General features: G+C 48.9%; 1 protein-coding gene across 1 annotated transcript; it reads left to right on the top strand.

The window, feature by feature from the left end:
• On the top strand, positions 1-27,346 carry FSCN1 (fascin actin-bundling protein 1). The gene is made up of 5 exons (XM_073361913.2): positions 1-1,013; positions 20,010-20,166; positions 22,196-22,317; positions 22,743-22,910; positions 24,524-27,346. The coding sequence occupies exons 1-5, from the start codon at positions 191-193 to the stop codon at positions 24,724-24,726; spliced, it is 1,473 nt and encodes a 490-aa protein (XP_073218014.1). The 5' UTR covers positions 1-190; the 3' UTR covers positions 24,727-27,346.

The following is a 27,346-nucleotide window of genomic DNA, read 5'->3' as shown; positions in this document are numbered from 1 at the left end:
CCGGGGGGGACGCGCGGTCCAGGCGAACAAAGGCCGGGGGGAGGCAGGAAGCGGGAGGCGTGGAGAAAACCCAGGCCAGCAGCAGCCGCCGCCACCCCCTGTTGTCGCGCGTTCGCTCTCTCTCGCTGCAGCCCAGCCGGCTCCTGCAGCCCCAGCGGCTCCGCTTCCCCCCCCGCGTCGCTGCGCCAGCATGACCGCCAACGGGACCTCGGCGCCGCTCCAGATCCAGTTCGGGCTCATCAACTGCGGCAACAAGTACCTGACGGCCGAGGCCTTCGGCTTCAAGGTGAACGCCTCGGCGCCCAGCATGAAGAAGAAGCAGATCTGGACGCTGGAGCAGGACGGCGACGACTCCAACGTGGTCTTCCTGAAGAGCCACCTGGGCCGCTACCTGGCGGCCGACAAGGACGGCAACGTGAGCTGCGATCGGGAGCAGACGGCCGCTGACTGCCGCTTTGTCATCCTGGCCCACGACGACGGGCGCTGGTCGCTGCAGTCCGAGCCCCACAAGCGCTACTTCGGCGGCACCGAGGACCGCATCTCCTGCTTCGCCCAGGCCGTGTCGGCGGCCGAGAAGTGGAGCGTGCACATCGCCATGCACCCGCAGGTGAACATCTACAGCCTCACCAGGAAGCGCTACGCCCACCTGAGCGCCAAGCAGGAGGAGATGGCTGTGGACCGCGACGTGCCCTGGGGGGTGGACTCCCTCATCACCCTGGTCTTCCAGGACCAGCGCTACAGCGTCCAGACCTGCGACCACCGCTTCCTCCGCCACGACGGCCGGCTGGTGGAGAAGCCCGAGAAGGGCACCGGCTACACGCTGGAGTTCAGGTCCGGCAAGGTGGCCTTCCGGGACGGCGAGGGACGCTACCTGGCCCCCTCCGGGCCCAGCGGCACCCTCAAGGCCGGCAAGAGCACCAAGGTGGGCAAGGACGAGCTCTTCGTGCTGGAGCAGAGCTGCCCCCAGGTGGTCCTGAGAGCCGGCAACGAGAGGAACGTGTCCACCAGGCAAGGTAAGGACCCCCCCCCCCCCCCGCTGCCCGCCCTCCCTGCCAGCAGCATCCTCGGGCGAGCTCCCAGGCCTTTGTACGGGGGCGGGGGGACACCTCGCTTGCGATGGGCCTGTGCCCATCGGGGCTGCCCCACCCCCTGGCTCGGAAAGCGGTTCCCATCGCGTACAGGGTTGGCCTTATTGGGATCCGTGGCTCTCCGCCTCCCCGGGATCCACCTCGTTCCAGCGCCTTGCGTGCGCCTCGGGGCTGGCGGCAGGGGCTGGCCCCGGTGCTTCATCCAAGTCCTCGCTGCCTTCATCGTGCGCCGGGAGCCGCCGGCCCGACCAGCTGCGGCCAGGGGATCTCAGCCCTCCACGGCAGCAGCTACTTTCAACCCCCGACAGAACGGCCCCTCGCCAAATCTCCCGCTTGCCCCCCCTTTCCAGAGAAGGGGCTGTGATTAACATGACCTAGTGGGCTGCTTCAGACCTCGTCTCCCCCCCCCCCACTTACTCCTGGAGCTCTGCAGAACTGCCCGGCAGCCCCTCCCCCGGGGCTGTGTGCAGGGGGAAGCCGTGCTGGGCAGCCCCAGACCTACAGTTCGGGGGCTAGCTACTCCCCTGGACGCGTGTGCATGCTGGCCTCCTAGTCCCGCTTGGCTGCTTACGCCGGGCCACGGCAATGGCCCTTCAGTGCGTGTTGGCTTGTGCAGACAGGCTTCTCCCTTGCCTGCTCGCTGCAGGGCAGAATTTGGCAGGGTTATGTAAGGGCTTTAACTGAAACTCGGTGTCTAGCGGCTGATTTTGGTTGTGCAGCGAAAACATGACCTACATTCAGCTCACACAAAGGGAGCATTGCCTTTGCCTGCTGCCGCTTTGGCCGGGCCTGCTGAGGTTTTCCTCCCCTCCCTTTGGAAGCCAGATTTTTCTTTAATAGAGTGCAGAAGTGATCAGCTTTGTGTATGAAGGGTAAAGAACCCTGTGCGGTATTTTTGACCATAGCGCTCCATGTGTGCACGCTCTTAACTGGGAGTTTAGAGAGACTGCACAAAGCGGTGCGGTTAAGCATTTAATGCAGGTCCCATCTTGCACCTTCTGCACCCACAAGCTTAACCACCAGTTGCTTAAGGCTGGTAACAACATAGAGGGGGAACTGTAAAATGGTTCCCCTCCTGCAGGGTGAGAGGGTATTGATCAAAGCTATCTTAGATACGTCAGCTGTGTAGGTGAGAGCCAGTACATTACAAACTGCCTGGCTTTGTGGTACAGGTCAGATAAACATGGTAACAGCTTGGCTTTCCATATGTGTGTGAAGGCTGAGGAATGAATTCGGTCTAAGCCCTTCTGTGAAAAATCCCCAAAATGGATGTGCAACCACAAGGATTCCTACCTCCCCTCACTTCAAGTGTCTGTAATGGTTGGATGACTGCCTGTTCTGTCTTTACTCCGCAGACTGCTACAGGGAATTCACTGACTTAACCATGTCCAACCCAACTCCAAAAAATATCAACTGTTCCTTTGGCTGATAGTTAATATTTGCCCAGTCAAACGGGGGGGGGGGGTAAGGGGGATGGGGAGGCTGGTAGGAGAACAAGGGCGGGCTTGTGGTTCAGAAAGAATGGCTATTGCTGAGCTCATTGGGGGGAGGGGGAGCTGCTGCTCCAGTCTTTTGTCACGCTGGAGTATTTGGGATTGGAAAAGCAGATGTCAGGAGGGGTGGTATGGTGGGGGTGGGGAGGCATTCAGCAGTGGTCAGATAGGCGCATTTTACAGCAGGCTGCAGAGGGAATGCCTCTCTACAAGCCAAGGAAGTGGAGGAAGGCTCTTGCAGCACTGGTGGAAATAACACTGCTCATTTTCAGGGTGTGGTATGTGGCTATGAGTGGAGAAGCCCAAACAATGTGGCTGGGCTGCCTGAAGGTCTTGGGGAGTCTTCCCAGAGCAGGGAAATCTCTGTTCACTTTGGAAGGAGTGAAAGGGGCTGTGGGCTCCATCACCTATGGCGGAAACGGGTCAAATGACCCAGACTAGTGAGTCTATGTGGCATTCTGCTTCCCTGTTGAATCTCTCTTCTGGGCCTGATCCTTAATTTGAAGAGGGCGGGGGGGGGGTAGGAAGAACCAGGAGCAAGAAGACCAAACATTGGCTATATCCCTGTTAATTTGGGTCCCTTGTTCCCCTGACTTTTCCCATAAGTTTTCTGGCACATGTTAAAAGCCCAAAGTGCAAACCTTTGGGATGGGGGAGAAAGGGATTTGGTTCATGGGTCCAGATGGATCCCAGTTTGGATTCTTGCATTAGCTTCATTCAGTCTCCCCCTTAAAGGGGAAAGACGTCTCATAAAGGGGAAAGACATCTCATACCTCTCAAGACTGTCATGGGTAGCAGTGGAATGATTAGCTGCAATATGATCTCTCCTTTAAGTATGTTTCAGGCAGGGAACCAGTTTCCGCTTGGTTAATCCTAGCCAGCAGCAGCAATGAACAGTTGTGGAGCTCAGCTGGGGCACAACTTGCTTGTTCTTTCAGTCCCTTGCTGGTTTCTCCCTCTGTTCCAAGGTTAATTAGAAACAAAGCTAAAAACACATGTCAAGGGGAGGCTTTTCCTAGACAGCCCTTTCCCCTACTAGACTGATAAGCTTGTCCTTATTGTCTGATACTGCAGAGGAGAGGATGCTCTGGAGACTGACGCTCTGAGTGACCTGGCTAAAAGACTAAGGGAGTCTCATCCTAAATGAACACTTGATACTGGCCCTGAAAGATCTGTATTTTGAACTGATTCATTGGGGGTCATGCTCTTCTTCCCCTCACCCCTTGCACTGGGGGAGGGCAGCAGTACCTTGGTGTGACTTGTCTCCCACCACCATTGGTGAGGTTGCAAAGAACATGAGGTAGCAAACCAAAGGGTTTTCTCCCTATGTTCTTTGCAACCTCAACTAGTTTCCCCCCTCTCCCTCCAAAATACTGAGTTTGGTGTGGAGCATAGGCCTAGCTAGCATCTGCCCCTTGTTAGTGCTACCTCTCCACTAATTGGGCTCTGCCTGGCCTAACTAGAAGTTAGACACATAGTGGATAGACTTAAAGGGCCTCTGAGAAAGGATCCTTGTGTCTGGGTATCTGGAGGGAAGGAAAGACTCTCCCACAGGAAGCCCAGAGGAGCTCCTGGGTTCAGATAGCTTTTACAGCTAGAGCTATAATAGCTACTGCCTAGGCTTGTCGGTTTTCCTGAAGTTGGAGCATATGCAGCCCCAGGGATAGCTGAAATCAGTGAACACAGGCCCAACAAGTGCTGAGTTAGCAGAGATCACTTGGCTTTTGTTGCCACTCTACTCAGGTAGAGAACACTTGGAAATGGGAAAAGCTCTTTCACAACACACACCCCTTCCCCCACACCACCACACTGTCAGTCCCTCCTGGAATTAAGCCCTGAACATCAGGGATTCATTCCTCACTAACCTAAGGAAAAGTCTGCTAGGGTTGGGGATTCGTGACAGGAAGTGGGGGGATGGTGGGAGTTCAGCCTGATGACTGGGAGGCAGCTCTGATTCACCACTTCTTTGGGTGCTTCAGATCCTTCCTGGAGATGAATTTAAAGCTCCCTCAGGGCTTGCCTGAAGAGCCACAGAACTAATCGCCTCTTCCCAGTCAGGATTTAGGAATGTACCCTAGACTCTGAAGCTGTCCTGGCTGGATCAGCCAGAAACCTAAATCAAACAGGTCTATCAGGCAGGCAGCATGGAAAAGAAGTGACTGTATAATTCTTTTGAGGATGATCTAGATTTGTCTGCTTCCTTTTCTGATTTACAAAGCCTCCAGAGAGATTATGCCCAGGTAACTGCTTGCAGGCTATTTTAGAAACCCAGTCTGCCTGGGGAGCAGGTGAGATCAGACAAAGGTGTAATCAACTAGACTACTTGGAAAGAAATGCCCAGTTACCTGGGAAGCCTGCCAAGAGCACAGAAGGAGCTGGTTTATCTAGGAGACAGACTACCCTTTCTAGGGAATAGGAGAGTGGGGTTATGTTAACAGGGTGCTCACATATGCAAATATCAAGGTCAGCCTCTAATCTCAGGTTAGAAATAAGATGTGGTTTGGAAGATAAAGAAAAACAAACCACCTCTTTCTGGGATTGGGGATGTTGGGTCTGCTGTAACAAAGCCTCCTGTGTGGGAGTTAGGTTCCCTGGGGTGAGAGCACCCCCCACGGCTGCTGAGCTTTTACTAGATGTCTTTTCTTCTGTTGGTGGGAGGCTCCTTCAGACAGGACTCCCCTTCCCTGTTTAATTATTGGACACAGGAGTGATGGAGTGGGTGATCACCCTCTTCTAGGGTGACCAGATTCCTTGATATTAGGGTCTTATATATGCAACAATCCCCCCCCCCCCCAAAAAAAAAAAGCAGGTGTGAAAAATCAGCCACTTTTTGTAATCTGGTCACCCCTATCCCCTCCATATGTTGTCAGAGCAAGATACTTTCTACCATGGCTTGACCTGATGGAACATCAAGTGAATTTACAGGCTGTGTGCCAGAAGCAGGAAGCATGAGGGGCTGGGGGGGGGGGAGGTTAGGAAGGAACTGAGCAAAGTGATCAAAGCTAGCCTGCATAAGCAATCCGTTTTAAGTGATCTCCATAGCTCTGCTGCTTGTGGGGAAGGGGAATTTGAATTCTGGAGAGGTTTCTGACTCCTGGCCTTCACAGTACACTGGGGACAGGTGATTGCAGAGAGAGGTGTGGGTTAGTGCCTGATCTCTGGTAGCTAAATGCCAATTGTAAGTGGGGCTCCTATTGTCCTTCCCTCTTAGTCTTCACCTACTTCTGGCAGTCACCTGGCTAGAGAGCCAGAGGCAACGCTGTCTTAATACTCGGAATAGGGGGGTGACTCTTGATATGTTCCCAGCTCTGCCCTGACAGAGGTTAAATGACCTGCTATGCTGTTAATATGGGGATCCAAACCTACCTAATGGGGGGGCTAGGAAGGGGTTGGAAATCAATGCAGTAGTAGAACTCCTTATTGCCGCTGCATCCAGGACTCTAACCAGAGCATAGTTCTAGGAGAAGTCCCTCTTTGGGTGCTGCGTTAGCCACTGCTCTGCAGACCTCATTTCTTCAAAGCCTGCGTAGGCTTCAGTCTATTTACCAGTGGTTGTGTCCAGACTTGGCCCCAACAAACTGTCTCTTCTCCTTAACTAGGAGTCGCCATTCAAGTGTAAGACTTGAGGTACGATACCCAGAGCAGCTTTATTGTAAACTAGTCTGGGCAGGGCTGCAGGTATGGTGGGGGGATGGTCTCCTGGCAAGAATGACTAAGCAACCAGATTCCATGCATCCAAGCTAAGCAATGAGGGGTACAGGCCAGTCCTCTGAACTGAGCTTCTGTACCTACTGCCAGAAAGTGAGGAGTGTAGCCTCAAGAGTTGGGGAATGAAGTTCAGATGAAAGGGAAGTTGAAACCAACTTAAAATGCCTTCAAACCCACAAGTGCCCTGGATCTTGGCCCAGGTGAGACTGTGGTTCTATTTCTAGGCTCCTGAGTTCATGGCTTGCCAAATTCCCTCCATCAGCATTGGCAGCTCTTTCCTGTATGCTTCTAGTTTTGCTGGCAGACCCACAGCAATGACTGCTTAAAGCAGTTGGGCATGGGTGGGAAGTAAGTGGTGTATCTGGGCTAAATTAGCACTGGAGCACGGAGTCCTACCCAAGCATGCAGGTCCCTTCAGGTAGTAAGACACAAGGTCTGTCATGCTGACCTCCACACGGACACTGTTGCTGGGTAAAATGCCACAACACTGGAGCTCTCTAGAATCTTCAGCATAGCATGTTGTTCAAGGAGGAGTCCTTTGGCCACAAATGAGGCCCTTCTACTTGAGTGTTGGGTGGCAGGTTTGGATGCATCTTTCAGCTGTAACCGTGCCTTGCTGGAGTGCTGGATTTCTTTTGAGTTGGCCTCTAATTGTCTATCTCCATACTGTTTCAGTTATGTGACTGACTTGCTGGCTACCTCCTTAAGGGCATCCCTTCATTGCTGTAGCATAGGAATCAAGAAACCTAGGTTCAATCTGCTGCTCTGTCACTAAGGTGGATCTTCACTGCACAGAAAACAAAGCCCATGGCAGAGCATCTCAGACCCTGGGTCAGCTGACTGGGTTTGTGCTATGGGGATAAAAATAGCAGTGTAGACATTTGGGCCCAGGCTTGGAGGCCTAACCCTTTTGTTGGGCTTCAGAGCCTGGGCTCCAGCCCGAATGGGAATGTCTACACTGCTATTTTTAATCCCTAGTATGAGTCTGAGTCAATTGACCTGGGCTTTTAGACGTGTGTGCACGCGTGTGGTTTCAGTGTAGACATATCCTAACCAGAGTCAATTGAATAACCCTTCTTACTGATAGAGAGGTTAAGCCTCACTGATGCCTTCTGAAGCTTACTTTGGGTTCATAAGTGCCCTGAAATTTTCATATGGAAAGCACTGCATAAATGCCATGTATGTTGTCTAGCCACTGTTGTCTAGCAAGTGTGTTCATGCTGGAAGTGGTTTTGGTCTCCTCAAGGTTAGACTAGCCTAGTTGTTCGTGTTCTATTTGCAGACCAGGAAATTGGAACTATGCATATATTATCTGCATTGGTAGCATGAATGTACATCTGGCTTAATGTCAGCCCCCATGTGCCAATACTCAAGGGGCTTGACCCTTTGAGTGGTGAATTTGAATGGAATGTGTTGCCTACCCTACTAGAAGGACCCACGTCATGCTGCTGGATCTGCTGCTGGTCCTGCAGTGCACGTGTGACCCAGAATTCCACCTCAAGACTTTCAGGCCATTAATGAAGTAGTTCTAATTTTAGCCAGATTTGGCCCCAGGATGGTCACCTGAAGCCTAACTCAGTGGGTCAGGAGGCCTCAGACCTGCAGAGCCCTGTAACATTATTTAGGTGGCTTATTCTCCAGTTGGAACTGAAGAACCTGCAAATCTGAAAACCAGCTTGTAACCATATAGCCCCACAAAGAAAGACATGCTGCTTTCTCCGATGGGGTTAACATGCTGAAGAGGCTTGATCTATGAATAACCCTTCAGGGAGGGTTGATGGCCTTGTGGTTAAGACATTGGACTGGGATTTGGGAGACGTGAATGCAGTTCCTGGCTCTGCTATACAGCGTTCCTGAGATCTTAGTCACTTAATCTCTCTGCCTCAATCCCTCACTAGTAACACTGAGAATGTGCCCTCTGTCTTGCCCAGTTTGTGTTTAGACAACCCTTTACTTTACTTGTCAGGGCAGCCGAAACACAAAGTGGTTTAGGCAAAAAAAACCCTGTTTGGATACCCTCATTTTAGTTATGACTTATTTGAATTTAAACCCGTTCCTAATCTAATTAACCAAGCCTGGTTTATAAATCAGTAACATCTCTTTTTGCACTGGCTTAAAATAACCCCATTAGTTTAAATCCTTGCAACTCTGTGTAGGCAAGCCTCAAGCTCTTCTGGAACATGGTACCTAGTTCAGAGGTCTCCATCTTAGTTGGGCTTAGAGGTCTGTTGTGCTATAGATAACAAGCGTTTGCAGATTCTGTAGTGGGTTAATGTCACTTGAATTGTTACTTACACCATAGAGCTCTAATTTCAGTACATACATAAGAATTTTAAAGCTATAGATGCAAATGCTAAGCTGCATCATTTACTTCAAGTCTCCAAGCACTGGGCAGCAACTAATTCTGCCTGCTGTGTACCAATTCCCAGAATACTTAAGCTTCTGCCTATGTTGCTGGAGTCTGAGCCATGGGAGCTAACGGAAAAGGCAGGTGTGCACTTGTAATTCCGTCCCTTTGTTCTGCGTGAGGTCTCCTTGCACGCTTTTCAGCTTTCTACTTGTTGCCATCCTGTAATAACTTGCACTAATACAAGCTACAGAAATTCAGAGGTTGCTTCAGTCTATATATAGGGGACTGTCTGAATGCTGCTTAGCTTGTGCACCTCACTATAAGGATCTACATCTAGAAACTACTTCCAGAGCAGTGAAATGGGTCCCCTCTCTCAGAGGTAATCTACCTCATTTCTGTCTAGAAATGGCCTTGTTTAGGGGTCCTGAATTTTTCCAGCAGCTACAGAGTGTATCCATCACTTACCACCCCGTGTGTAGTAGGCTCAGGGCAGAGGGAAGGGTGGTGCTGCTAGAATACTTCACCACTGAGTAATGATGTTGGAAGACCTGTTTGACTCTGTGAATGTACAAGCGTATTTCATTCAGAGTCTGTGCCTCCCTGGGGTACTGAGAGGTTAATCTCTCAGCCTGTTGTGCTGGCAGCAGTGGGAAAGCTTGGCAGCTAGGGAATTAGGAATCCCTCTCCTGATCCAACTCTGGCTTTTCTTCCTGTCCGTTTCCACAGCTGTCTTCCCTTGGGGGAGCTTAAGCAAAGAGGGGTTGGGGCTGAGAGAATTCTTTTGTTGTGTAATGTTCCTGATGCAGGGAACAATTGGGGATGTACATATGGCTCATTGTTAATGGTACTAACGCCTAAGAATGCTTGTACCAAGATGCCTTGGTGGTGATGTCCACTCCTGGTAGAAGTGCTGTAATTGAGATACGCTCCCTAATGGCATGAATTCTCCTCATCTAAAACTATTTTAATAGCACAACAAAATACAGACCACTCTTCTCCCTCTAGCTCCAAAATGTCTCAAAACAATGTCGTTAATCCCCCTGCACCAAGGTAAGACTGGGAGCTCTCACCAGAGCTGCAAAGACTAATTCCTCCTATCACCTGGCTTCCAAAGATGCTGGCAATCCCCTTGCCCTCTTTAATACCCCAAGTTCTCCTGCCCTCCCCGACTTTTCTTTGCCAAATGTGAGGAGGAGTCTTCTCCATGTAAAGACTGCCCTAGGAAGTGACTTTCCGAGACCTCTTGTTCCTGTTTCCTTGCCACTGCTCCTCCTATTGCTTTGGACAACTTCCTCCCCCAGATTCTTAATTATGAAACCTGCCACAGTCCAACTTAATTTAAAAAAAAAAAAAAAAAAAAATCACCAGAGATGCATAACTTTCCCTTGCCTCCACTCTCCTCATTCCATATCCTGGGTGGATTTTTCTCTAGGTTTGTCTGACCTTATTCAATAGTCAGTTACATCGTTTCTGTTGATAAAGGCTTCTCCTTTACACCTAGTGCAGCCTCTACCACAGGACTACTGCATCCATCTGGCCAAAAGCAAGAGCCTCTCCAACCAATCAGACTTTCTCCTGAAGTGGCTTTCTATCCACTTTGGAGTTCCCTGAAGATTAGTTCTTGGTCCTTTCCCTATTCATTTCCCTCTTGTCTCTAACTTTAATTAGCAGCTCTGTAAAGGTCAGGAGGAGTCATGCTGATTTCAGACTGGAAATCTACAAAGAGCAGTAATTAAAGTTTGACGGTAATGGTATTTGCAGAGCGCTCTGGGATAACAACTGAAAACTCTTTCAATATAATATTGCTTCTGGCTTTAGAATCAGGCAGAGTGCCAAATTCAAGGTGTGAGCAGCATGCCCACCTCTCAGCTTGGACATCTGCCTTTTAATCTTATCGAGCATAGACCCTCTGGGGGGGGGGGAGGGAGGTTGAGAGGCGACTAGGCAACACAACCTAGTAGTTGGGGTTCTGATCTTTCACACATCACCCCTAAATGCACCTAGGTCAGAAAGCAACAATTGCCTTGCTCTCTTGATCACTGTCTTCCTCCCACAATGCTTAATGAGTGCACAAAGCTCTTACACAGAAAGCAACGTAAGACTTGCTGATTGGTGTGAAAAGTCAAAAGCAACAGGCGAGACACCAAGTGGTGTATGGTGCATGGGGGGCTGGAGTACTTATAAGCTGTCTGCATACGTTATCCAGAGCAAGGGACAGGGATATAGGAATTACCAGAATGGGAGCCCTAAGGCTTCTAATATTACTATAATTGCCTGCAGCACAGCCTGGGATGATGGTAAAAGCCTCTGACTAGTAACACTGACTCAGCCACATGTCCCTGGAATCACTCGCTGTGGGGGAGAAGCTGCTGTGGGTGAGACCTTGGCTTCTCCTTACACTCCAGATCCTCTGGAAGGTGGGGATGAACCAATCTAGCCTTGACCAGTGGAGGAGAAGGTCCAGCTGGCCAAAGTGAACAATTTCATCCCTAAACAGGTTTCAGAATAGCAGCCAAGTGAGCTGTAGCTCAGGAAAGCTTTTGCTCAAATTTGTTACTCTCGAAGATGCCACAAGTAGTCCTGCTCTGTATCCCTAGAGTTAGCTAATCCTTGATGCAGGAAAGGAGGCTTTTTCTTTGTTTTTTTTTCTTCCCCCTCGTCAGCTGCTAAGCTGTGGGTACAAAAGCCTGTTTGGTACTCAAGATACTTTACCATGCAACATTTCCCTAATTTTGCATGGCTGTGACCCTCCAAACCTCCTGTTCCGTCTCCATTACAGCCCTCTGAAGCATTGTTCTGCTGGAGTGTAATTGCATTCCTTTCTGCTGAGTCTATGTAACCCAACTCCGGCCTGGCATTTGGGGAGAGGGCTTCCAAGAACCTTCTCTCCTCCCACAACCTGATCTATTCCCTGTGAGTAAGACCACCTATGGGCCTACAATCCAGTGTGTTACATCTGATACTTGGATTGTCTCAAGGGACTATCAGATGGACAGCTGACCCTTGAATGGTGGTGGGGAAGAGGGTGGGTTCTGGGCAGCCAGTGCTTTGTCTAGCACTAAATTGATTGTTCTCAACCTGTGGTCTGCAGCTCCCAGTGATCCACAGGCTAAGATTTCCAATGGGATCTATACCTCCATTTGAAATTTTTTAGAGGTCTGTAAATGAAAAAAGAAACGCACCATTGTCTATCTAGATTTGCTTTATCACTCCCACTTCATCTCCTGCCCCCAGGTGGGAGACTGTTTCTTGGCTTCAGAGTAACAGCCGTGTTAGTCTGTATTCACAAAAAGAAAAGGAGTATTTGTGGCACCTTCGAGACTAACCAATTTGAGCATGAGCTTTCGTGAGCTACAGCTCACTTCATCGGATGCGGTATGCATCCGATGAAGTGAGCTGTAGCTCACAAAAGCTCATGCTCAAATTGGTTAGTCTCGAAGGTGCCACAAGCATTCCTTTTCTTTTTGTTTCTTGGCTAACTCTTGATACATTCCAAGTACCTCAGCAGGTGGTTCCTGCTGAGCCATAGTGTATGGGAAGCTGGTCTCTGTTCAGTACGATTTCATGGTAGCTATCTAGCTGTTGGCTCTTTTTCCTACATTCCAGTTCGTGATGCAGATGCAGTATCTGCTTAGATAGAAGGCAGGGATGTGGTGGTGGTGGGGGGGAAACAGTGGCTCATAATTTAAAACTAAAACCCTGATGTGGAAGGCTGGGAGACTTCAAGTTCTCCAGTTGCATGGAGACCATGTTCTGCAAACCCCCTGTCAATGGGTGTAATGCAGCTGGAGCAGGACAGGCATGGCCTATTTTTCTGACAGGAAAGAGATCTAAATAAGTGGCATCTGGAACCCCCCTCCAGACTTGAGTGACTAGAGTACTAGTCTCAGCCCTTTTGTGGGCTGAAGGGAGAAGGAGGAACCCCAGGAAGGCAGAATCTAGCTCCTGGCATGTCTTGCTTTTTGCCCTCTGCAACCCAGCACTGTTCCCCATACAGAGCAAAGCATCCCTCCAGATGACTTATTTTGGATTAAGGGAAGCCAAGAACAGATCTTCCTGGGAGTACAGTGATGTACATTAACATTTCATATCCAAAACCAAGGCTACAATCGCAGTTCAAGGAGATGTCTGCACCTGGAGATGCAGTGCACAGAACGCTGTCCCCTTCAGCTTCTTGCTAAAATAATGTGAGAGAGGCTTGTGGGCAGCCATATTCTGTCTGTTCTGCACTGGCAGCTCTTACCAGCTCCCCTTCTTTCTCTGCCCCAGCTGGCAATAGCCTCCTTCAAAGCCTAGAACCCCAGCAGCAAGGTCAGAGCATGCAGAGTGCAAGGGGACCTCCCTACTGGAGATGTAACTTCCAACTGGTGTAGATATCCCCGTGGTAGCTCTGAGCTGACAAGCTTTTAAAAGCTGCCCGACTCTCCTGGATCTCAGGTGGGATTGTACTTGCCATGGTGCCACCGGCAGTGGCTGAGCGATCCTCAGCAGGCTAGCTGGATCGACGCTAATGGGAGTGCCTGCCTGAGCTGGGAATGACCCCTCCAGCTGCAGTATAAATGTACCTAGCATTGGGGAGCAGAAGAGAATGAGGGGCTCTGGTGATCCCACAACTGTGCTCTGTCCCCAGGTACTCCACTCCACTGCTCGGAGGCAAGCCTGTGCCTGTTTAGCAGCTGTAAATGGTCATGCTGGGTGCTTGCTAAATTCCAGATGGGAGGGTGGTGGAGAGAAGGTGCCCTTGTTCTTGCATTTGAAAGGCTAGAGATGTCTTAGTAGTTGTCCACTGATGCTGACCTTGCTGCAGGTGCAAGAAGTGGGGCTTGAGTTAGATTTCCATGTCTAGTTTAGGAGTTGGGACACTACTTCCTGCTGCCCTCCTTGTTCCCACAGCTCACTAGCCAGTCAAACTGAATTCAGCATGAGAGAGAGAGAGGAGCCTGGCACTTGTACTCCATGTCTGTTTGGAAATGCATAGGTGATACTCCACTATCTAGGTGGGGAAACTAGCTTGCATCCAATGAAGTGAGCTGTAGCTCACAAAAGCTTATGCTCAAATAAATTGGTTAGTCTCTAAGGTGCCACAAGTACTCCTTTTTCTCTTTAGCTTACATGATGGAAGCCACAGACTAACCCTGTCAAGTTGGAGCAGGGAGGGGGAGAGAAGTGGGTTAGAGGCTCAAAGCACTGAGCCATGGCACACTCCTAACACTTCGATTATCCAGATCAATATCGCCTCTAACCACCTTCAAGAGACATCAGTGACCATCTTATTTATGGACCACTTAACATTTACAGAGCACCACCAATTACCTGGTAAATTGGTGCGACTGGTGACTAACCCAGCTGCACTGAACAAACTCAGCTTGCTGGGGTTTTTTGAGCTCCTATTGTGGGGGTGGTGAAGCCATTGCTCATGTGTTTTAATGACCTTTGCTCTCAGTGTAGCATTACTCCATGCTTCCACAAAACACCACGTGAGGTATGCTGCCTGCTTCTAGAGGGGCAAAAGATGGCGCAAAGGTCATGGAGCAAGTGAGTGACTGGGAATTTGGTTAATGGACCAGCATATCCCCTAAACGCTGGTGCTTAGTGCTTGGAGCCCTTAATTTAGCATATGCATTGTATTGTGTATCCATAAGACTCTACAGATAGCTAGACAAGCCAAATTTCAATCTGAGCAAACTTGGCGTGCTTAGCTTTCACCATGGAAAGCATCCTCTTAAAACCTCAAGGCTGGTTCTGGGGAGATGCAGTGTATAGGTGAAATCCACAGTTAATGGAACATGCATAACTTAACCCCAAAGAGCTTTGATTCAGCAGGTCTGAGAGGCTCTGCAAAATGTACCCAAGCTGGAATACAAGGTGCTGCAGGTGACATTTAATCCAGTCTTGGGGTTTTACAAAAATTGCAGTTAACCCTCTCTGCAATTGCATAAAACCCTGCAGTATTTTATAGTTCTGGTCCAGAAAACCAATTACAAGGAATTCCTAAATCACCTTTGTCAATAGTCAAGTGGGCTTTTCTACTGGCAGTTCAGACAGTGAGTCTTCTAGAAGCTGCATAACTTGCAAACTATCAGATTCACTTCCTGTTCCACTCCCAACTATAGAATAGTCTACAGCAGTGGTTCTTAACCAGGGGTCTGGGGCCTCCTGGAGGGGGTGTGTGCGCAAGCAGGTTTCAAGGGGTCCAGTCGGCCAAGCAGGGCCAGCATCAGACTCACTGGGGCCCAGGGCAGAAAGTCAAAGCCCCACTGCATGGGGCTGAAGCCCAGGGCCTTGAGCCCCGGCACCCAGAGCTGAAGCTTGAGCAGTGTTGCTTCCCAGGGGCTCCTGTTGCACAGGGCCCCAGGCAATTGCCCCGCTTTTATATGCAGAAAACCAGCTGTGGTACAGGTGGGCTGTGGAGTTGGGTTGCAGGGTGGGGCTCAGAAAGAAAAGGCTGAGAACCCCCTGGTCTACAGCGTTCTACTTAGTGTGTTCCATAAGGAAAAGGAGTAGGGGAGAGAATTACTGCTGGCTTCCCCCCCCCCCCCCCCCGCCCCATGATGGGGGAGTACTATATATACCTGACCTCCTCCCCTTCCCCCAATTAAGCAAGGTTGACACCTTGTTTGGGAGCATGTGGTTCTACTAGAACCTTGTTAGACTAGGAAGAACTGGTCAAATTTCAAGTGCTAGAACATAGGACTCTACCTAGTGAGAGAGCAGGCTTCTCTGTGCAGTTTCCTCTGACTACTCCATCTGTGGGAAGGCTGCTCATTGCTGCCCTAGGGCTGGCCTGATTGTGCTTGTCAAACAGAAGCAGTGGCCCAAAATCATTGCTGGAGTAGGATCATCCCTGCCAGTAGAGCCAGCCAAAGAGTTTTGGTCAAAACAGCTTTGAATGAAAAATTCCCCAGTAATTGTATTCCGTCTCATGTAAACCATTTAAATTCCAAACCATTCTATTCCTAACGGAACACTGAGTTTGGGAGAGAAAACATCCCCTTCTAGAGGGGAGAGCAGAGGTGAAAGAAACTAAAACCCTAAATGTTTGTTTTTATCAAATGGAACTGAGAAATTCCATGGAACTTAGCAGGAAACCAAAACTCCTTTTTCTGTGGCTCTTCCTGCCAGCTGCCACCTTAATGTCCTTCACCTCTGCCTGTTTACCCAAGATCCAAGAAATATTCTATACTTCCTTCCCACTTTGCTGGGGGGGGATTTCAGGGTGAGGGCAGCACCCCCAACCTGCAAGCTGTCAGAACTAAGAGAATTGGCCATTGCATAGTCCTTTAAGACAAACTCTTCCTGTTACTCAGGTCTTGGTGCGGTCACATTCATTCATTGGTTCTGTGAGGCCTTATTTTCTGCCCCTCCTTCCCTACAAGGGGGGAGACCAGCCAGAGCCAGCCTCTGACTCACTGCATTCCTCAGTGTATGGCCATTGTGTAAAGGCTTATTCAAATAGACTTCCAGATGTGAGTGAGCCTTAGCTGCTTCTACTACAGCTGAGCACAGAGGAGCAAACCCCAAATGGCAGGCATGGAAAATTGCAGGCAAAGGGGGGGTAGCAGCATAGTGGGTAGCAAGAGCTGTGCCCCTTCCAAAGTTAGACCTACAGCTGGGGATTGAAGGTCCTTACCCAAAACTCTTGTCCTGTCAGGACCCTACCCCTCTCCTCCCATAAGCTATCTGATCAAGTGGGCTGCACTGAGACCTCCTGGCTGTGTCTGCACAGAGAACTTGTAAAAATTCCCCCCCTCTTCCCTCCACACATCAGCCTATTGAGCTGCAGATCAGAGACTTTCCTAAAACCATTCTTGTAGACTGGGCCTTGGTGGCTCTAGCAGAAGACACTATCCCATAACCTGGTAGAGCTCTTCATTCTCTGTAGCTGACACACCTGAGATGTTCCCATCTGGCTCAAACCTGTCTCAGCTAATCATAGAATATCAGGGTTGGAAGGGACCTCAGGAGGTCATTTAGTCCAACCTCCTGCTCAAAGCAAGACCAATCCCCAATTTTTGCCCCAGATCCCAAATGGCCCCCTCAAGGATTGAACTCTCAACCCTGGGTTTAGCAGGCCAATGCTCAAACCACTGAGCTATCCCTCCCTCTGATCCATGTTTTGTCACCTGATCATTGCATAGTCACTGCTGCCAGCACCATAAATAACTTACATCAGTCCCAAACATGCCACACAGCTTCCTTTTGAAACCATTGCGTTCCTACACACTAATGCTGAATGCCTGGCATGCTGTCTGCTTGGCTTGCATTGAGTTCTGCAGCACATGGGACTGGTCGTGGCTATGTCAAAATCATGGTGAATGAGCAAATTGTTCAGTTAAGGTCATATTGGAGGAGAGGCTCAGGCAAAAGAGAGAATTCTCCTGGGGGGGGCAGACTGGTTCAGATAGCAGGCTCACCAACAGGGCTGACCTGAGCAGAGGCAAAGGCCCTGATTTTGGCCCCTTTAGTCACCTCAGCCAGGTTAAAGGCATTATAAATCAGCTGGATCTAACCCCCCAGGATTTCCCCAGCATTAGAGGCTTCTCTGGCAGCATATTTCTGCTGAAAACCACTCTAAACCCTGGCAAAGGAGGCGCGGCTGGAGCACTGCTGTGCTCTGGCTATTCTGAACAGCAAAAAGTGCGCCTCAAGGCTAAAGCCAGGGACTGGACTGGTTCTTGGCTGGCTCCAGAATCCAGGGACCTTCAAAGGTGGCACTGACGCCCACAACTTGTTGAGCTGTGAAGAACAGAGCTCAGAAACAGGGCGAGAGGACAAGAGGTAAGCAGGATCTCTCCTTGGGAAAGAAGGCCGGCTCAGACTGCCCCCCAAATGCTTGACACACGTGCAGATGCGCACCAGCAGTATTCTTGCACTGACTAGTCACACTAGTTCAACTGAGAGGGACGGGCCTGGATGAAAAGATACCGACAAGAAGCCAATTGAGACATGGCTCATAATCATGAGATTATGGCTAACCAAGCTCGGTAAACAAAAAGCTGAAAGCAAAGTGCTTTGCTCATCATTCCAGTTAATCAGTTTATAAACCAGACCTAGCTGGCCTCAGTATTGGCTATTAAATGCATGTGAAGGTTTAGGGAGGGATCGCTAACCCTTTGAAGCTGTGCCCGACCCTTCCCTAGCTATCTCTTAACACTGCCCCTATCAACTTCTCACAAAGGAGGCACTCTTCACCCTGATGTCTGACTAGATAACAGTTGTCTAACTAGCCTGCCTCTGTCTAGGCCTGTTCCCTTCTATGGAAGTGCAGCTTTGGGCCTATCTAATCTCATGGCTTTTGCAGTTTGGCCACCACATCCCTTTAATTTAAACAATCTGACTCTGAAAATTCTATGCCAACTACTATGTGTAACCCTCAAGATTGTAAGAGATGAAAGATTAGAGGAAAACTAGTCAGTTGTCCTGTGCATTTGAAGGCACTTGATATAGGCAGTTTTGTTCTCTCCCTTCCAGCTCTGCAAGTCTTCAGTTCCAGCTTTGCTACCACTCTTATTAATGAAGAGGTGACAGGCAGGCTTTATACTGGAGGAGGACCCTCAAACATCAGAGTGGAAAAAGCCCTTCACAAAATATTCTACCTTATCCCACTGAAGGATGCTGTGAACACAATTTAATGGCAACTTAATTTTGGTGGTAGACCATGGCCCTTTAAAACACACACTGCAGAGCAATTATGTTGAATGCTCCCACTTTAATTCAGCTCCGGAATCCTTGTCAAGTTCAGCACTTCATTCTTGCTAATGGGCGAGCAACTTGTTCTCAATAACCAGCCATTTCCATATTTTTCCTGGAAAAACCCTGTCCATCTAGGGCAGCCTGATTGTTCCCTCAGTTGCTAGCATTCATTTCAGCAGAGTTACCCACACAGTTCTGATTCCAAAGCCCAGTGGAGAATGGCAGGCTCCAGGAATAGAAGCAAAAGCAGTAGGTTGCTAAGATTCTCTGAAGTCTGACACTGGAATCTTACTCTGGGCTTTTCTTGGCTCCAAAGTGCTTGCTTGTGACTCACATCCCAGAAGTATTTTTAGGAAAAAGCTGCCAAGCTTGGTGAGTTTCCCTTTCTATGCAGGGATACTTGGCCCAAGCATGTATTGACTAAGCATATTTTCTTGAGGATAAATGCCTGTGGTCAGATGCAAGTGAGGCCTCTCAGTATCTCACCGGGCCAGACTGGCTCAGGGTGCCATGGCAGCTGTTTGGGTAGCAGTGTACAGGAGGATAAAGCAGTGCAGTTTTGCACAGAGCAGCAGCAAGAGGACTAGCCTGAGTTAATGATAGGCCAGACAGTACAGTTAGAACAACAAGGAACTGCCAGCATGCACAAGCCAGGCAGAGCAGGGCAGTGTGTTGGGATGGGAGAGAAGCAGGCTCAAGAGTTGGATCTAGGGTGAAAGTGGCCCAGTGCAGATGTCCTATGATTCCAGTTTTAATATGGAGTGCCTTTCAACTGTACAGGATGCTAGTCTAGGCCAGTTGACATCCTTGTTAATCTCTTCCAGCTGACCTGGAAGAGTAGAGAGGAGTTTAGATGGGACACTAACTTCTGTCGTTCTGGGATGGAGGGACCTGACCACAATATGACACCCTGAATTCTGTCCTCCTTTGTACAGCCAATAGGGTCCAAATTGTTTCAGCCATATTGCAGCCTCTGATTTCCAGTGCTGCAGCATGACTAGGAAACATGGAAGTGCTTTGACAATTAACACACGGAAGCCCCTGCCCTGGTTTTAAGCATGCTGTAAAGTCTACAGATGTGGTGGAAAGTCACGTAGCTGAAGCAAGATTTACTAGTATGGATTGACTAGTTTAGCATCTCTTACACATGAAAACATCTAGTAGCCAATTGTAACTTCCCCTTGTTCTCGTTTTCATTTGATGGGCTGATCAGCCCTAGGGCCAAGAGTAGCACGCTCAGCTGTTTGCAGACTTAGCTGAAATGTTCTGTTCCAACTACTTGAGCATCCAGATTAAAATCTTAATGTAAGGAAAACTGTTCCATGGATGGTGTTTTTTTTGTTTTTTGTTTGTTTGTTTTGTTTTTTTTGCAGAAAGCCTATGCATGGGGTACTAGTGCAGCTAAGGGGGATTCGCTAAGAGTAAGCAAACTGTCGCAGAACCTTTCTGCGAAACTTGCCCCACTTTCTTGTGGTTGATATTCTTGTGCTGCTGATTCAGTTAACTCATTGAGTCCCTAACAAACATGTTGAAAATTGGCTGCATTAGGGGCTGTTCTCTAATAGTCCTTGCTCTGTCCAGTCTGAGCTGGACTGGGTTGGTGGGGGAGTGGAGGGGTCAGTCTCATGGGGAGGGGGCTTCTTGCCACAAGATAAGTTTCCTGACTTTCTCCTATAGGGATGGACCTTTCAGCCAATCAGGATGAGGAAAGTGACCAAGAAACCTTCCAACTGGAGATTAACAAGGACACCAAGAAGTGTGCCTTCAGGACCTATACTGGGAAATACTGGACCCTCACCTCCAATGGAGGGATACAGTCCACTGCCTCAGCGAAGTAAGTCTCTAGAGTGTCTTCTGTCCAGTGCTTGTAGCGGGCAGGGCATTCTGCTTGGTCGCTGTCTTTGGAGCCAAAGAATCCAGGGGTCTCATCTGCATGTAGAAACAAAATTGTTCTACCCTCTGAATGCCATCTGTTCTAAGGTGGCCCTGATACCCCAGCACTGGGGTAGAAATGCCTGAGTCCAGGGTCTGACTGAAAGCAACTGGTCCACCCCCAAGGTTGTCCCTCTCCACAGGAGGCTGAAACACTAATGTCTTCACTTCCAACTACAAATGCACTTAGTGGATATGCAGGCAAGAGATGCTGCTCGGTGAAGGTGTGCAGCATTCCTACGCATGGCCCTAGTAGGGTAGTGATGCCATGCCTGATAAGGCCCCAATCCTCTGCAAGCATCCCTCCCCTTAGAGTGGAGGGGGCAAACAGTAGCTGTTGTGAATTGTTACACTGCCTCACTTGGGCCTGTTTGACACAAGGACAACTGGGTATCTGGAGCAGTCAACTTGCCAAACTTTACAGAAGGCTGTAATAAGGCCCTTTAGAGGCAAGTAGGAATAATCCTTTGCAGTTCCTATCTGAACCCTTAGATGTAAATTAGGCTGTGTGCCAGAAATGGGTCTAATACCTTCCTTGTGAAAATAAAGCCTTGATTAGAACCCACCCATCTACACAAGAGAACTATAATATTAGGTCCTTATAATAGCTGTCCTATCTGCATGGGCCCTGGTCCAGTGTCTTGAGTATTGCCCTCCAAGATCAGGCACTCCATCCTTCCAAGCAGATACCCCAACACCAAGTTTCCCTTTTGCCCCAAGACTCCATCAGCTTCTCCAGAGTACAGTAGATGCAGCAAGCTTCATCCATATCTGAAGGTGCAGCAGAATCTTGTACTTTCTGCTGTCTGTCTTGGTGTCCTTGGGACAGCAGGCCTGGCAAGGCAAAATAAGAGACCCTTTATGATCCTCCCTCACCTAAACTGAGTGGTGGTACACCAAGTGAGACTTCTCACTATTTCATCCAGTCAAACCAGACTGGTTAAAACACTGCACAAAGCTGGGGGGACACTGATCACTTAGGAATTACAGCAGCTGTCCTGAAAGCATGTGGTCTAGAGTGCCTTCCTCCTCAATGGAATTCATACCTAAGAGCGTCCTTGCCTTCTGTAACCAGTACCAGATGGATGTGGTTCCCCTGCACTGTGGAACTTGCACACCCAAAGCAAAGCCTAGCAAGAGGGTCAGTTTGACTCCAGGTGACTCTTCAGTCCCTCTGCCCAAAACCTCTGGGCAAGTGAGCCTGAGTTTCTGTAACTGAACACTCTCCAAACCCCCTCCTAGCAAGGAAACCTGGGCCTGAGGTTTGCCACTTCCAGTTTGTCCTTAGGCACTGCCTCAAAGAATCCCCTTGGATCTCATAATCTTTAACTGCATATGGGGATAGTCCTTGTGGAACTCAAAATGAGGGAATTTCCCCAAGTCAGGCCTGATAGAGAAACAAGACTCCAGATTCTCAAATCTAGACTGGAGTCCTAAAGTAGATCTCAGAAGGTGTCTGACTTCCCTCTCCACCACCCCAGAATGTCTTCCTTGAGCCCGTCTCAGGTAAAACCTATATCTTCTCTTTACACAGGGCAAAAGCCTTGACATGTCACAAAGGAGACCATGGAAGCAAACTCCTAGGGCTAAACTATCAGGTGAACAAAGGGGAACTTAGCCCAAAGATTACTGCCAAGAGTATAGTCTGCTACACTAACTGCTGGCCGTTCAGACCTAAATTGTAGCCTAAAATTGCACAGTAGATAGTGAATTTCTTTTAACCCTAAAACTCCTTAGAAAAGATGCTGGGATAAGTCCACCAGACCCTCCTATGCAGGATCTCAAACATCAGCTGCCCTGCCTGGCTGGATAGGGCTTTGCTATTCTCCATGGGCCCCAAGCTGTGATGCCCCTCTGTTGGAGGAGAATGGTCCCCAGTACAGCTCTTCCCTTCCCAATGGCTTGTCTGCTGTTTGTCTTTGCTGTGGCAGGAACGCCAGCTGCTACTTTGACATCGAATGGTGCGACAAGCGCATCACCCTGAAGGCTGCGAATGGCAAGTATGTCACAGCCAAGAAGAACGGGCAGCTCGCAGCCACTGTTGAGGCAGCAGGTGAGGGGATGCCTTGGCCTCTGTAGGCTAGTGATTTCTGGGAAAGTAATGGTGGGGAAGAGCTTGGGGTGACACTGGGAAAGCTAGAGACCTCTGACCTCACTGATTGGGCTACTGTTCTGCCACCCCTGGCCTGTCAGAGTGAAGGTGGCAAAGAGCAGGGTGGCTGTCTCCTCTCCCAGGTTCTGATCCACCAGACTGGAGGTGGTCAATGGGTTTGACTCTAATCACCTTGGCTGTTTTTTCACCCACCCCAAGTCAAATCTAGAACCTTGAGAGGATAGCTTGGGATGCCTTGCGGAGGGGAATCTCCATGGCACATCTCTCGTACTCTCCCCCAGGGAATCTGGATCTGTTTAACAAGCCGGGTACCTAACTGCCCTTCTCTCCTCCATCTCTTCCCCTGACCTTTTTGGCTGGGGTAGGTGAGACAGAACACTTCCTGATGAAGCTGATTAACAGGCCAATCATTGTCCTTCGTGGGGAACACGGTTTCATTGGCTGCCGCAAGGTGACTGGAACCCTGGACTGCAATCGTTCCTCCTATGATGTCTTTCAACTGGAGTTCAATGATGGTGCATACAATATCAAAGGTCAGTCCTGCTGGTATGCAGCCTTGGGGGTTCCACCTACCCACATTGTCCCCTGTGGCTGTATTTGTATGAATAGCCCAGCTGTTCATACAGTAACGACGTGATGCATGAAGGAGATCATTTGGCCATTAGCAGTGCTACTATCCTAAGGGCTATACAGCTTTAATCTCCTACACCACAGACCAATGCTGTGTGGCACCCTTTCATAGAGTAGAATGACCAGGAGGCTCTTTGCATTGCTGGATGACTCTCTTCTGTGGACTTAAAGGAGGTTTAGAGGTCTGATCTAGGCTGCCTTTAGAGCAGTGGTTCTCAACCAGGGTACCCGGTACCCCTGGAGATACAGAGGTCTTCCAGGGGGTACATCAACTCATCTAAATATTTGCCTAGTTTTATAACAGGCTACATAAAATGCACTAGCAAAATCAATATAGACTAATTTCAGAGTAGCAGCCGTGTTAGTCTGTATTCGCAAAAAGAAAAGGAGGACTTGTGGCACCTTAGAGACTAACCAATTTATTTGCTCAAATTGGTTAGTCTCTAAGGTGCCACAAGTACTCCTTTTCTTTTTAATATAGACTAAAATTTCATAAAGACAATGACTTGTTTATATTGCTCTATATACACAATGTAAATACAATATCTATATCCCAGTCAATTTTATAATTGTATGGTAAAAATGAGTAACTTTTCAGCTGTGCCACTTTTTTTTGTATTTTTGTCTTGTAAGCAAGTAGTTTGAGGTGTAACTTGGGGATACACAAGACAAATCAGGCTCCTGAAAGAGGTACAGTAGTTTGGAAAGGTTGAGTCACTGTTCTAGAGTGACCATTGGCTTACCACTTTGCTGGGGTGGCCTGAGTCTAGGAGACTCCTTTCTGATCTCTGCCTTGTTCAGGTTCCCCTTGTTAAGCCTCTGCCTAACCAACCTAATCCAAGGCAATTCTGGCATGTCAGTGAAACCTAAACCCCCTTGCTATTGTACTGTGAATCCTCAGCCTTGTTGCAGAGGGACAGCTCTCTAGCTCTTCAGCCCTTGGTGTCTTGGAGACTGCCAACAACCAGACATCTTGGACTATAATAAGGTGACATTTGTCGCTGGCTGGGGGTGAGCCTGTCACTGCCATTGAACTTGGGCTGGAGTCACTAGGAGCAAGACTGAGTGTTGGGTAGCATAGGTGCTACTCTGTCCCCCTGTGATTTCAGTGACCCATGGGGTCTCATGGCTCCCCTAAGCTGTCAAGAACTCAGGTTCAGTTAAGAAGCACAAGAAACTTTGAAACAAGCAGGCTGGCCTTGAGTGGCCTTCTCCAGTCTTCCCATGGGCAAACTGAACAGCTCAGGCTGCAAAACTGGCTCTCCTTTCAAATGTCCTAAAAGTCTTTGGATGTTGAGCTGATCTCTCTAAAGAACAGTCCAATACTGTGGATCACAACTCGTGTGGATTGTAATGGCACCACCTCTCCTCCTATCTGTAATTTCACAACACTTCTTTTTGTCGTCTTCAGTTCAGCTTAGTAGCTTGGCAGTGTTCTCTAGCCTCTGGCGTCCATCCCAGATATCTTTCATTCAGGATGCTGCTTTTCTCCCCTCCCCCCGCACCCTATCTGCAGATTCCACTGGGAAATACTGGATGGTGGGAAGCGAGTCCTCTGTCACCAGCAGCAGCGATACACCCGTGGACTTCTTCTTCGAGTTCTGCGACTATAACAAAGTGGCTATCAAAACCAACGGCAAATACCTGAAGGGTGACCATGCTGGTGTCCTCAAGGCTTCCACCGATGCAATCGACCCCTCCACCCTCTGGGAATATTAAATGCACTTTAGCTTCCCCCTTGCCAATATTTTTTTGTTTTTGTTTTTTTTGGTTTCTTTTTTCTCTGTAAAAAGATTTTCAGACTGGCTTGCTGCTCCCTCCTGCCATAGAAGCCAATCCAATTTGTTGGAGGTTGGTCTTCTTTATCTCTTAACTGGATAGTGACCTAGGGAAAATGCAACTTGTCTATAGAGCTAGTGGGGTCTTTCCTTGGGTTTGTGTTGGGCTTCAAAATTGTAGTTGCCATCCTCTACCCTGGCTCTGAGCATCACCTCTGTTGTCCTCTTCCCCTAAAACTAAAGGGAATAAGATCACCTCTGCTCTCTTGTGCCATATTGGAGTGCTGGCACCATATCTCAATCTCTACTGCCAATGCCTATGCTGCTGTTGAGCAAGGGCTAGCTTGCACAAAGCTGGAGAATCTGAGTGCCAGCATCCCACGCTCCTGGTATTTGCTCAGACCAAGGGAGGTGAGATGGGTTATGTTAATCTCTGTCTCTATGATTAAATGTGCTCTCCATAGTTCCCAGCATGGGAAGAAACTTTCTTCCCACTTGGTTTATGAAGGATAAATATTTTCAGTCCCTAGTGGGGGCAGAAGAGGTGATCTAGCAGATCATACCCAGCTGCAGGACTAGCAAGCTTAACTCTCAAAACTGGAAAGACATGCAGGGGGTTCATCTAGAAACTCTCCTAAGGCCAATCAGTATAGAAGGCTTCGGACTCCCAGCTCCATCAATTCCCCTTGTGCCCCACGTGTGCTTCTAAGTGTCCAAGGAGCATCTTGGAGCCTGTCTCAGCAGGTTCTAGCACATCTCACTGAGATGTGCACCTGAGAGGCTAATGAAGCTGCCTTAGTGCTAATCCTAGACTTTTTTGGAAGGGGACAGGCTCTCTGAATTGATACAGATACTGTAGTTGGACACATTGAGTGAAATTGGTAGCAACCCTCTGGCTCACCTGTGTGCAACTGGGGAAGACTTCCTCTACAAAAACTTCTGCCAGCCAGGCTGGGAATTTGATTTCCCTGTGGCTGTTTAAAAGGGGTAGTAGAACTTGAACAGGGTGGGCATACTTGCCTATTGATTAGCAAGGGTTAGGCCTTACAAGGGTTCTGACCCGCCTCCTCTCCATGCCTTCAGGAGGAGTCAAGTGAGTCTGGCACACAGCGGGACTGCCCCACCAGCTGCCATATCTCTGGGGTTTTTACCCAACAACCAAGTCTCCTGGGCTACAGGAGCAGTGGGAGGAGAGGAGCAGTGTAAACTGGCTGATATTTCTCATTCCCTGGACAGTGGCTGGAAGCAAAAATTGCAGATCTCAGTTTAGAATAGAAAACTCGTTAGCAACTTTTGCACAGTGGTATTTGTTCACTTCTTATCTCATACCCTACTGGAATCTTAATTCTCACCACAGAACAGTGTGGTGGCAAAGTGTAAAATGCCCATTTCTAGTGTATAGGTCTGATAAAGCTATCTCCTCTCTGCCACCCCAGGGGGGAGGACTAGTCAGTGTCTCTGACCCAAGTGCCAACTCTGCATTGATGGCATGAAAACTTAGCAACATTACTGGAAGCAGAAAGGACCAAAACAGTATTTTTAATGTCTATTTATATATGCTCTCCATAGCACTATTATCAGCTGTTCTCTGCATTAGAGTTCTAACAATGTGTGCATTTGTAATAGGTAATGCTAAACCTCTCTTTAGGGTATCAGAAGGCACTTTGCCCTTTGAGGCTTTTCCAAGGGTGGTGGTCTACTCCCTGTGACCACCTAAATAGCCTACCTTTTTGTACTTGGCCAACCAGATGTCCCAGTTTGAGCCTGGACCGATTTTTGGGGCGGGGGGAGAAAACAGGTGGATGTATTCCAGATATAAGGTGCTGCATCACAGCCACAGGTTGTGTTCCAGTGGCTGGCTCCCATGGGTCAGTCCACATCTCCATGCCTTGCTAAGCTATAAACCATGCATGGTGCTTGTGGCTTCACATCTGTGCCAAAACAAAGGGCCACTACTAGTGGTCGGCGGCAAGGTAGGGGGAAGGGGTTCATAAGCCTTAAAGCCACATTGCCATTATATGGGTCCTTCCTATAGGAGCTTGGTGCTAAACTCTCTATTCAGAGAGCAGCTGGCACCCCTAATCTGAGTGGGGATGAGATGGGCTCCCTACCATCATCTCCGCTCCTGTTGTGATGCCAGGGTTTTACCTCTGGGTTCATCTACCTTCTTTCAAATTCAGGGGTGATCTGTCAGTGTTTGAACCACAATCTGCTCTAGGGACAAAGATGCCTCTAAAGAAACAGGTGGCCTGCTGAAATCCTGAACGATCCTGTGACTTGGCACATAACGCTTGCTGGCTTTCTCATCCACTGTGGCCCTTTTCTCCCCACTCCTAGCTGCAGTTCGAACCATGTAACTCCTGCTCTGGCTTCTTCCATGTGACAATAGGTCAAGAATTTTTCAGTCTCCTTTATCGGGTGTCATGGCTTTGAAAACATCTCACTCTGAAATTTTGTTAACAGTTTTGAGTTTTTTTATGTTTTGTAAGTGCCATTTGTATAACTTAAATAGCTTCAAGTGGAGACAGACCAATAAAAACCTGCATTTGGAAACAAGGAAA

Source organism: Lepidochelys kempii, chromosome 10, assembly GCF_965140285.1.
Source record: "Lepidochelys kempii isolate rLepKem1 chromosome 10, rLepKem1.hap1, whole genome shotgun sequence".
Taxonomy (NCBI): domain Eukaryota; kingdom Metazoa; phylum Chordata; order Testudines; family Cheloniidae; genus Lepidochelys; species Lepidochelys kempii.
Note: the sequence above shows the minus strand (reverse complement) of the source record. Positions and strands in the feature narration are given on the sequence as shown.

Bases quoted from the DNA above. Each gene is read 5' to 3' on its own strand.
- FSCN1 (XM_073361913.2), top strand. From the start codon at position 191: ATGACCGCCAACGGGACCTCGGCGCCGCTCCAGATCCAGTTCGGGCTC. The intron at 20,167-22,195 runs GTAAGTCTCTAG...TTGCTGTGGCAG, and splicing joins CAGTCCACTGCCTCAGCGAA to GAACGCCAGCTGCTACTTTG. The intron at 22,318-22,742 runs GTGAGGGGATGC...TGGCTGGGGTAG, and splicing joins AGCCACTGTTGAGGCAGCAG to GTGAGACAGAACACTTCCTG.